Source organism: Tinamus guttatus, unplaced genomic scaffold, assembly GCF_059628265.1.
Source record: "Tinamus guttatus ecotype Peru unplaced genomic scaffold, ASM5962826v1 Tinamus_guttatus_pri_ptg000284l, whole genome shotgun sequence".
NCBI lineage: Eukaryota > Metazoa > Chordata > Aves > Tinamiformes > Tinamidae > Tinamus > Tinamus guttatus.
The window spans coordinates 518931-530140 of record NW_028288818.1 but is presented as its reverse complement, the minus strand read 5'-3'; the positions used below and the strand labels follow the sequence as shown (position 1 = coordinate 530140).

The 11210-nt window shown below is 54.8% G+C and overlaps 2 protein-coding genes across 2 annotated transcripts; both read left to right on the top strand.

Annotated features, from left to right (window-relative positions):
• The first annotated feature begins 270 nt into the window (after positions 1-270).
• HSPB2 (heat shock protein family B (small) member 2) lies at positions 271-1757 on the top strand. Its single transcript, XM_010219424.2, has 2 exons — positions 271-485; positions 1220-1757. The coding sequence occupies exons 1-2, from the start codon at positions 392-394 to the stop codon at positions 1669-1671; spliced, it is 546 nt and encodes a 181-aa protein (XP_010217726.1). The 5' UTR covers positions 271-391; the 3' UTR covers positions 1672-1757.
• A 3561-nt stretch (positions 1758-5318) lies between these two features.
• On the top strand, positions 5319-10782 carry CUNH11orf52 (chromosome unknown C11orf52 homolog). The gene is made up of 4 exons (XM_010219423.2): positions 5319-5400; positions 9211-9251; positions 10038-10084; positions 10433-10782. The coding sequence occupies exons 1-4, from the start codon at positions 5369-5371 to the stop codon at positions 10667-10669; spliced, it is 357 nt and encodes a 118-aa protein (XP_010217725.1). The 5' UTR covers positions 5319-5368; the 3' UTR covers positions 10670-10782.
• Positions 10783-11210: the final 428 nt, after the last annotated feature.

The window sequence follows — 11210 nt, the reverse complement described above, 5'->3', positions numbered from 1 at the left end:
TTCCACTTGGCTCCCAGGAAAACCAAGCTCCTTCATGGCGGGCATAGGAAGGGGAGGCAGCAGTGCCCCAAATCCAGCCATCTCTCTCCCAGAGCACCCCCCATGCCTGCGCATATCCACACATCCTGCTCAAGAAGGGATCCCAGGGAGTGCAGGGATTTTCCCAGATACCCCTTCCTGCAGCAATGCCTGGACTGCCTGCAGGAATGCAGCGAGGAGCTTCCCTCGTCACCCTGGCGAGGCGTCCCTGGGCCTGCGCACGCGGCTATTTTGGTCTGTCTTTTTATCACGCACTCCTCCCTGCGGAATTCACTCCGTTAAAGCCTTGCAATCTGCAGCCTTCACTCTCAGCAGCAGTGAGCACTCGGCAGGTTCCCGTCCCCGGCACACCATGACCACACGGACCGTTCCCCATGCCTACCCTATGAGTTCGGAGTACGAGTTTGCCAGTCCCAGCAAGATCTACGACCAGAACTTCGGGGAAGGTAAGGGGGAAGCCCTTGTGCCCTGTGCTAACCCCAGCAGGAAGGCCTGATGGTCGCAAGCCTGCACAGGACCTGCCCCCACGCTCCCGTTTGCTAATATAAGGAATGGCTGAGCAGGTCCCGCGCCTGCCCACCGCCCAGCTGCAGTGTACCCCACTGCCCTCTGCAGCAGGGTCCCTGCTGCGATGCCAGGGATAAGAATTAGGCCATCTTGGAAAGTGCTAGCACAGGGAGGAGTTTTTGCAGCGGGGGCAGTGGAGAAAAGCTGAGCTGGGGTGTTGAGCACAAAGGCAGCAGGGGCTGGCAGTAGGGGAGGAATGTGGGCAGCAGCAGAACCATTCAGAATGCAGGCAGCGTGAAAAGGCCGAAAGCCCCAAGGAAAGCCCCCTGGACAATGCTGCACAAAAGGGCTTTAGTTCCTCCACAGTTTCTTCACCGTCAGCGTTTTCCTGTGCCCAGCCCCAGGCCTGGCTCCGCAGAGTACTCCGTGCACCTAGCGGTGCCTCTTGCCCAACGGGCAGCAGTGAGAGGTGGTGGCCGGATGGTGGTGGCTCCGAGCGTGTGTTTTGGAGATGCAGAGGCAGGAACTCAGTTCCTGTGGTGTAGCTGGTGCAGCAGCAAAACCAAGGGATGCGCTTGCCACATCCCAGCCTCCTCCAGGCCCCATCAGCTCCACTGCCAGCCCTCCTCCTCCTCCTGGAAAGCCCATGCTCCTCACTGCATCTCCTTTTCAGGTGTGTCCCCCTGTGAGATTTTAGCCCCTGCCCTCTATCATGGCTACTACATCCGGCCACGGATCAACAAGCAGCTGGACCGAGGTACCTCCGAGATCAGCCTCAACAACCACAAATTCCAGGTGTTCCTGGACGTCTGCCACTTCTTGCCAGACGAGCTCACTGTCCGCACTGTGGACAACCTGCTGGAGGTGATGGGGCAGCACCCACAGAAGTCTGACCGCCACGGCTTCATCTCACGAGAGTTCACCAGGACCTACATCCTCCCGCTGGATGTCGACCCCTTGCTCGTGAGAGCCACCTTGTCTCACGACGGCATCTTAAGCATCGTGGCTCCCCGGACCGGGAAGGAGGTGCAGGCCAGAGTGAACGAGGTGAAGATAACCCAGCAGAAGCAGCCAGAGGCAAAGGAAGTGCAGCCTGAGGAAGGGAAGGCGAAAGAGGAGTCCTAAAGGCCCCAGAGCTGGGCTGGATCAGGGGGTGGGGGGACATCCTGGTGCCAGGCCCCTATTTCACACCACCAGTGCTTAGCAGAGTGTGAGAACACAGAGGGGCACGTAGATGGAAAAAGGGGCTGGGGACTGAGGCGGGGGTCTGAAGTGTTAGTATGAGGAACTGTAATGTAAGTTGTCTCCTGAGTGCTTACTGAGCACGGTGCAGGGTGCTCCCGGCCCATCCCGTCTTACAAGGGTTGCAACTGTGCTCCAGCCTGGAAGGAGCTGCTTTTCTGGTGTGCTGGGAAGGGAGGATCCTGGTGCCTCACTAATGAGCCAGTGGCTGACTGCTGCGGAGGGGGTTGCAGATGGAAAGGAATGGCTGATGTGTAAAAGTGCTGCAGCTGTTGGGATGAAAGAGGAATAAATCTGACAAACCTTCTCTCTTCTTGCCTTGGATTTATGTTGCTACTGGCCAAGTTCCTCTGCAGTGCACAGTTCCTCTGCACAGATGCACCTTGGTGAGCAGAGTGCTGGGGCATCCCCACTGAGCTTGGCATGGGGGACTCAGAGGGCAGCCGGGGTACCGCTGCCACCATCCCTCCTTGCTCCAGCGCAGACAGCGTCACTCACTCTGCAGGCAGACAGAAACCTCCAGGAGGGAAGCCTGAGGGCTAGGGGCTCTTGGCAGTCAACAGTGCGTGTCTGAGACCCTTGCGGGCACCCAGGCGCTCTGGGTTGAGTGGTGGAGCGGGCGCACGCAGCTCTGTTGCAGGCGCCATGATGCTTGGGGCACAGGAGGAATTTCTCCCTGGTCTTGTGATACCAGGCCAAGGATTGCGTGTGCGACGGTTGGCTGCAGCTGCTGCCCCGGCTGGCTGGGAGGGCTCAGCCCATGCCTGCCACTCTCCTCCTAGATGCCAATTAAAGCAGCTAAATTGCTGTGTCATTGACCAAATATGGGGGTCTTTTTTGGGGAGGGAGCAGGCTCCCTGGCCCCGGCGCTTGCGGGACCATCGCTCTCGCCCTGCTGGAAGCGGCTCTGCTGGCCCTAAGTGTTGTCCCAGTGAGCAAATAGGACCCTGAACAGCCCCAGGACCTGCCCCATGCAGCCAGCTCCAGGCGGCTCAAGCACCAGGGTAAAGCTGCTTTCTCACCAGGCACAGCAGGACCCAGAGCAGACCGAGCCGCTGTGCAGCTATTTTCTGCTCCCTGGGGCCCCTGCCAGCAGTGACGATGGGAGTGAAATTAAGCGCAGCCCTGAGGGCCTTGCCAGTTGCAGGAGAGAGGGAGAGGGAGTGAGGCAAAGCCTCTGTCCCCCACACCACCATCTGTACCCGGAGGGATGCCCTCCCTGGGGAAGTAGGACTGGATAAGCTGCTGCCAGCGAGTATGTCAGAAGATACTGTCAAAATAAAAGCCACCTGTGCAGCAGGATTTGCCTGGGTTGTTAATAATAATCTCAGAGATATTGACTTGCAAAGACCTGAAGAGGCTGCTTGTCAAAGCCGGAATTGCTCCTGCACATGCCATATTCGATGTGCATGCGTCCCATGCACAGCAGCCCCTGCCAAGGCCCTCAGCCTGGGCAGGGAGGATGCAATGGCATCTGGCCCTGCTCTGGCTGTGCAGCACAAGCACTATAGGTCACTAAGCTGCTAGAGGCTGCAAAAGGCTGCATGGACTGGTCTGGGGCTGCAAACAGTCAATTTGGAGGCAAATGACCTCAGAGGCAAAAGTGGCCAAAGGGGTTCAGAGCTCTCCTTTTTTTGAAATGCCCACTTGCCATGTGCCTGTACCACACCTACCCCACCATACACCTTTCTTGGTGTACGAGGTACCTCGCTGCTACTGCAATACGAGTTAATAGTCACTACTCTCCTCTCCCACAGGCTTCTTCAGCTCTGTCTTTGCTCTCCTGCTGGGCTGCTGCCGGCTCGCACAGTGCCAGCTGCGGGGCCTGTTACCCAGACGATGTCTCTGGGTGCCTTAAAGCAGCTGCTTGGCTGGGTGCTGCAGCAAGGGGGGCTGGCACTGCAGGGCGGGCTGTAGTGGGCTGTGCACAGGGCCCTTGCCGGCTTTGCACAAAGTAGCGTGATCGCTTTGTAAAGCGGGAGAGCTGGAAGCCAGGCTTGCTTTTATCCCTGCAGACGCAGACTGACAAGGGAATGCAGAATGGCAGCCAAATGTTTTTCAGCTCTGCCAATGTTTTCGATGCCTTTCTGTTTCTCTGATGGAGCTCAAACCAGCAGCTCCAGCATTTGTGTCGGGCTGATGGGAACCATCTCTCAGTCTCTTTTTTTTTCTCTCTTTCCACAAAGCAACAAAGCCCAAGTTATCCCTGAAATCAAAACACAGACTGGCTCACTAAACCAACAGCGTCTGTGGCAAATTCTGAGACACGCAGTCTGTGCTTCCTGAGGGGACACAGGCTCCTGAGACCAACTGTTTTTTGCAGGAGCTGGAGAACACGGTCCAGTTGGGGCTAGCTCATCTGGGATTTGGAGGACATCTGTGTCCTACGGTCCATCCCATGACAGTGCCTTTGGGCAGATAACAGAGCATATGGTGAACCCAGCTCAGAGTAGGGTCTAAGCTGGCCCCTTAGTTGTGCTGTGAGCTGCAGCCTGGGACCGGCAGAGCTGGAGGAGGCAAGAGCTATGCATGTTCAATCCAGCTAGCCAGGAGGGTGAATTAAAACCTCCCCACTTGCTAGCGCATCCCGTGAGGACTGACGGCTGAATCAAGGCTCTGCAGCACACAGCTTCAGCTGTATTAACATGATATCTTCTGGTGTTGGGTGTCAGCTCTTGTACAGCTGCTGGAGATTAGGGCCTTGCTGTGCAGTCCAGGAGCTGACAGCTGCTGTCTGAAGGGCTCTCGGCAAGAGCTACAAAAGGCAGGTGAAAGACAGATTAATGTCCCTATCTGACAGGCTAGGGACTGTGCCTAAGGGCAGCGTTGTAGGTCCTTAATGGAGTTATGTCCCTCGTGGGAGTCTCAAAAGCAAAAATCTGTACTTTCTGGTCTAGATAAAGACCCGGACTTTATAAAACCTGGATGGACAGTAATGTGCCTCAGGTTATGTGCACCTTCTGTCTGGACAGGTGCAGCAGCACTTAACCTCAGCCGAGCGCGGACCTGCAGGGCCAGCGCATGGCCTCCTCCCAGCAAGACTCGCTCACGTGCCAAGGTGCCGCCAGCCCCAGCGACACATTTCTCTGGCATCCCATGAGTGATGCAGCAGCAATTGGAGCATAAACGGGACTGACAGCTCCTTGCCCCCAGGGCCTCCCCTGGAGTATCTCCTCTCATTCAGGGACATCTGAAATCTCCAACCTCTTCCACAGCGCTGCTGGCATTAGCTGGACGACACTGGTAGGAGAGGGGGATAACAGAGACGGAGTCACATTGCAGATCAGAAAACAGCTTTTTAACCCCGGGGCTGAGGCCTGGAGGCATGGCGCTACCTGGGTGCTACCTGGCCCCCTCCTTGCAGGCAGCCAGAAGGCAGCGCAGAGCCTGGGGGCCGGGGAGCCCTGGGCAAACCCTCCGGTAGATGGCACGCTCGGGCCTGGAGAAGCGGCGCAGTGATGGAGAGAAATCCGACACTGCCAGACACTCCCTTAGAATAGCCAGAGGCCGAGCAGGGAACCAGGAAATACAAGCTCTCCCTGTCCAGAAAACACTGCTGCTTCATGAAGGAGGGAGCAACATGGGCAATCTCTGCAGTTGTGGGCGAGCATGGTGAGTACAGGGTGCACCGGAGACCAGGACAGCTGCAAGGGCTGGCGACAACGGGCAAAAAAAGTTTGGGTAGACTTTGCAAGCTTTGCTGGTCGGCACCGAGTCTCCCGGGGCTGCCGCTAGGTTCTCAGCCAGGCACTTTGCCCACGGCCACAGGCACCCGGCGCAGGTGAAGGCAGGCGGCAGGGCTCTGGCCACCAAAGCAGGGATGAGATCAGGTGCTTTGCCGAGCCAGTGGCACAGCCCAGACAGGCTGTGGCAGCTCTGGGACCAAGAGCCTTGTGCTCCCCAGTTGTGCTGGCTGCTGACTGCAGTTTAGCTAACGCCTGCGTGTGCCCCAGCGCTCCCCTGCCAGGTACGTGCCGAAGGGGTCCCCTTGGTGTTCCAGGGGCAGTGCTGGCACCAAGGGCTGTGGGGGAGCTTCCCCGTCTCTCTCACAGTGTCCCCAGTCAGCGTCTGCTTAGGTTTCATCTGGCTTGGGGAACCCTGCCCACATCTTTCAGATACTGTTGATTCTTCCCCCTGAGAGGGAGGGTGCGAGTTTAATTCCTCCAGGCTCGGGTGCTCGGGACTGAGCTCGGGACCGCCTTGCAGAGGAAGGGCACAACACAGCATCATTGGATGCCAAGGGGAATATTTGCTGCTTTGAGAGTGGTACAAGCAGGGAGTGCCACCACTATCAGCTGAGGCACAGAGGACGCTCTCTCCAGCACTGAGTTTGCTGAAGTATTAAAAAGCTATCATAGTTTCTTAATAACTGAGAGAGGTACAGCAGCACCTAGTGGCTGGAATAGAGGATGGGGTCGGGATGCCTGGATCCTCTGTCCAAGCCCCCAGTCGGAGGGCAGGATAGTCCGGGATCCAGGAACAAGAACTGGTTGCCTTGAAGGAACCTGCACATCCTGGCCCTGCTCTTCGGAGCCATTTCAGGAAGAGCTGCAGGCGCCAGGCATGGTATGGCTTGCAAAGCCAGGGATTCCTGAGTGCAAGCAAGCCCATTGCAGCACACGTTGCACTGCCAGGCCAAGGCGGTGCCAGACTGTGCACAAACACCTCTGCCAAGGAAGGAAGCACGAAGCAGAATTTGAAGGTGACTCGCCTGGGCAGGGCCATGCAGGAGCGCGGCTTTCCGCTGCCCTCAGGCAGCCGCACTGCCGCAGGTTCTCTGCTGCCTGCTCCCCAGGGCAGTGTCAAATGCTGCTCTCCCCAGGCTACTGGAGGGGGGGCTCCTGTGTACCGCTTGATCTTTTCCCCAGAGGTTCCATGGAAAGTAAGAAGTCAGAGCAGTATTTCTGCTGCAGGTGTTGCAACCCTATCACTGCCTTGTGGCAAATTCCTCCTACCAAGAGCAAAACTCTGGCCAAAGATGCAGAGCAAGTGCTCCCAGCACCCCTGCGGGCTCAGGCAGAGCCCTCTCCCCAGGACTATCATTCCCTGCCTTGCACAAGAAAACACATGGGCAAAGAAGGCCTGCAGCTCCGCACGCTGCACACACTGCTCCCTGCAGAGCAGGGAGGAAGCAAACAGGAACGTGCTGTTGGTAACATGGTCTTGAGAGCACCTACAAAGACCATGACTAAGAGCTGACTGTGGTGTGTTGAAGCCCCGCAGCAGAGGTTTGGATGATTCATAGCTTTTCCCTGGGGCTAGAGGGGGAAAAAATGGTGCTTAGTTTCAGTTCAGGTGTCTCCAGGCATCGATACTGCTTTATTTCTGGATATTTGCTGTCTCTCCAGCACCCCAGCTACGTCAGTGAGAGCTGAGCTTTCTAAATAAAGCTGAAACTTGCAACAGGGCTGAGGGGAGATAGGGACTCACCTCTTCCCACATGGAAGAGCCTCGTCATCATCACCACCAAAGTGCAGGCCCTGAGGGACACGCAGCAGATGGTGAGAGACTTAGAAGGTTTCTGAAGGCTTTGAAGGAAGGGAAATTTATTCGCAGTGGGAAGTTACTGATGAGGGGATGTGCTCCCAAGTCTGCGTACATCTCAGCATGCCACCCTGCAGCAGGAAGGCTTTCTCTCTCCCAGGGAGCACTCCCAGATGGATTATGCAATGGACATGGATACCAACCAGTGCTAACCCACTGGAAAGCAGACTTGCATAGGGCAGAAATCAGGAAGGCATTGATGTTTGCAAAGGGGAGGAAGCGATACGGGAGCAGGGATGTGCATGCTGTCGCGCAAAATGCAATGTGCCTCTAGCAGGCTGTGAGTTGGTGCAACATGTTTGACCTGGTTTCCAGCAGAAGGAGGGAGAGGTTTGCCCTGCTCTTCTCTCCCTTGCCACATCCGCTCTAATTACTGCAGATCCAAGGCTGGGAGATGCCGCCTCCTGCCTGGCTGTGACTAGCCTGCAGACAGCCTCAGAATAGCTCCAGCCTGGCAGCTAACACACTCTCTACAAAGGAGGGCAACTAAAACAAGCGAAGTCAGCCTGTAAAGCTGATACTGGAACCACTACCCCAGAAAAGAGGCCAGGGACCTGCTAACTGTATTTACAGTGAAGCTGTTTTAATTACACTGCATAACCTGCCTGAACGCTACAAAGCAGCAATGTATGGAGCCTCAGGAGCTGGCAGAGGTGGGAGAGAAGCAACCCAAGGCAGAGCCCTGCGGCCCTGAGCTGGGGCACTCCCCATGGGGAGTCTCCATGGCCCATGGGACCCTCACAGCGCAGCACGCGGCAGAGAGACAAGGAGCAGGGTTAGACCCTCTACTTGCGCAGTCCTTGGGCAAAGGGCTAGTGCTGGGGCAGCCCTTGTTTCGGCCTCCATGCAGCCAGCACAGCCTTCCTGCTGCAGCACCTCCCACCTCTGGCAAGGCTGGTTAATCATTACTGACCACTTCGAAGTTCTCCAAGTACCTTGCTCTCATTCATGCTTTTTTTTTTTTTTTTTTAAATTCAGTTTTTCTCTTAAAGCACCAAAGCCATCACTGCACATGCTCTGCCCTGCTCACCTGCCTACCCCAGCCCTGCAAAAAAAATCCAGCGCTGGATTTCCATGCATTCACAGGAGGAGCCACACAAGGCTGGCACCTGCTCTCCTCCGGCCCTCGGAACATGCCGCAATGATAATATTTGCTTCATGCCTCTGGCCCAGAATGTGACACGTCTCTGCTCGGGCAGCCTGCACTCCCCTTGGCAGCACCAGCCGGCGGGGGCTCTGGTCCCGCCTGTTTTTACAGCAGGAATGAATTTGGCTCCCGTTTGTAGCATGGCTGGAATATAGCTGTATTTGGCCTGTCTCTCTCTCGTTGCAGAGGTACAACTGAGGTTAAGTTTGGCTTGGCTTACACGAAGTGTACAGCTTGTTTGGTTTGGTTGTGTTTGGCTTGGTGGTGTTGAAGTGGAAAACTGAAAAGAGGAAAAACAACCTGAAAAAATAAATTAGCACAAGGTCTATGCACAGCTGCGCCTTGGTCAAGAAAGCCAAGGGTATGGGACTATCAGAGCAGATTGCTGAGAGAAATGTCTCTGCATCTGCACCTTTGGTTGCACGGCTGTGAAATGGGGCAACGTGGCTGCAAAACTGCAGAGCTGTCTGCCCTCATTCACTCTGATGCATGTGCATACTGGACAGCCAAATCGGGCTGAAAAGCAGGAGACTGGGGGGTGTCTCTCAGGTATAGTAGAAGTGCTGCAGAAACAGGAGAGACATCACCAGATCTTTCCTTTGGATTCTCTTCCCTCATCCCAGCTGGTAAGCTACCCACTGAGGGGACACCTTGTTATGCAATAGCAGAGTGGAGGCCAGGGCTGCCAGGGGCCAGGGCTGCTTGGGGCTAACATCTCTCTCTGATTTCAGGAAATGTCCTTCACCTTTTAAAAGAAAGAAGGAAAAGGAAGGTAAGGATTTGCAAAGCTGTTTTGGGGAACAAGACCAGGGGGAGCATCTTAAACCCTGGTACAGCTGATATCAGACAGTGCTGAGTGTGAGCTGGGGGGGCAGAGGTCCCCCCCACCTCTTTTGTGCCTAATATTCCCCAAGAGAAGTTTGGCCGAGACAAGAAGCAAAGTTCCTTTAAAACTTAGAAGAAAAAGGTATGATGTTCTGTTAGAATGGCAATGGGGAGGGAAAGGACTTCAACGTTTTCTATAAAATGCCTGATTCGCTCACCAAAAAGCATACAAATACCCTCAGGCGTCAGCAAGGCAGAAGCTGTGCCATGCTCCAGTGAGAGCCGGAAACACCCCCTGACATCATCTCCCTGGCCACCAAGTACATTCACTAAGTGGCCCACTTGTGCCTTGTGGCCTTTGGATCAAGCTTGGCAAAACATATTTGCCAGACAGCAAAGGAAATAGCAAAGTTAAAACTGGGTCTGACTTCTCCAAGGGCCTGACAAGGAAGCTGTCTGTGCTGTGTGCATCCTCCTGGGTTCTGCCAAGAACATTGCAGTCCACAGCATGTTGTCATCTTGGGAACCTTTTTTTTTTTCCCAAAGAAACAAGCCCAAGCTTTCTTCTCAGAGGCAAGCCGCAAAGACAGGATTAGGGTGAGGATGTCAGATGGGCCATAAATTTGATATGTTTCCAGTGGGGAGAGCCCATGTGCCAGACACTGCATTTCTGCATTTAAAGATGGACAATAAACGGTTTTGTTAACCTGATCTGCTGGTGTTTCTTTTTCAGGAACTACAGTGAGACAGGAGAGCCTACAGCACCAGCATGGCAGGAAGGTAAACAGCTTCTTAGAGATGTTTTGCTAATGAGGCAACACAAGGACGGGGCTGACCATTGCTTCCTAGTCTGGATGGGTTGGGAAGACACAGGACAGCCTATTTTAAGCCTGGGTGTGCCATCCTGTGTAGGCTGGGATAGTTGTGGGAACAACGTGCATTGCTGCACGGTGATATGGGCCATTCTTTCCCTCGCTGGAGCAGTAAAGTGCTGCTAGCAGAGCCTGAGCCATCAGGGAGCTGGATGCTGCTGGTGGCAGGGTGCAGAGTGTCTCTCCTGGGAGCAGGGGAAGCCAGCTGCAGTAGCAAGTGCGGGACCTGACCATCTAGAGTTCTTTTTCCCTAAAGGCTCCAATGTACGAAGATGTCCTGGAGTTTCCTGTCTACGCCACCGTGAATAAGCCCAAGAATGTCAAACAGGACGACAGCATTCATTATGCAGACATCCAGGTGTTCACCAAGGCCCGGGAGCGCTCTGCAGAGGAGGTGAAGAACTTGCAAATGCAAAATGCCACAGAGTACGCTACCCTCAACTTCCCCAGGCCCAGGCTGAAATATGACAGCAAGAATGGGACCCTAGTGTAAGAGGCTTGCTGGCTCCCTCATCCTTCAGCAGCAAAAGAATTTCACAGGTTTAGAGATGCTGTAGACCCAAGCCAAGCTCATGGATAGACCAAGTTTCCCTGAGAAGGTGTAGAGAGGCTGTCTTCCATCTGCATTTGGCTTTGGAGGACACAGACATACTTATCCTCTTGTGAGGAATACTCCTATCTGGTTGACAAAAGACATCTCTTCAGAAAACGTGGGTTGCTTCTAAGGCTAGCAACCCACCTGCTCTGGGCTCCGAGAGAAGGCAGAACTTCTCAGCAGTTGAGGAAGGCTAAAGCTGCAGCCCAGAGCTGCAAGGAGAAAGTTTCTGCTGTAGCTCAGCTCTTCCTGAGTGCTGCTGTGCAGGCACACTTGGGAACATAGCAAACAGGATTTGATCAGGGATAGGTTGCCACTGGATTTTATGTCAATACTATGAAGATTCTGCAACATGCTATAGAAAATGACATGCGGATGATACTGCAAGGAAATGGCACGAAACTTCTAACAGTGTTTGCCACAGTGTGTTCCTCCAACA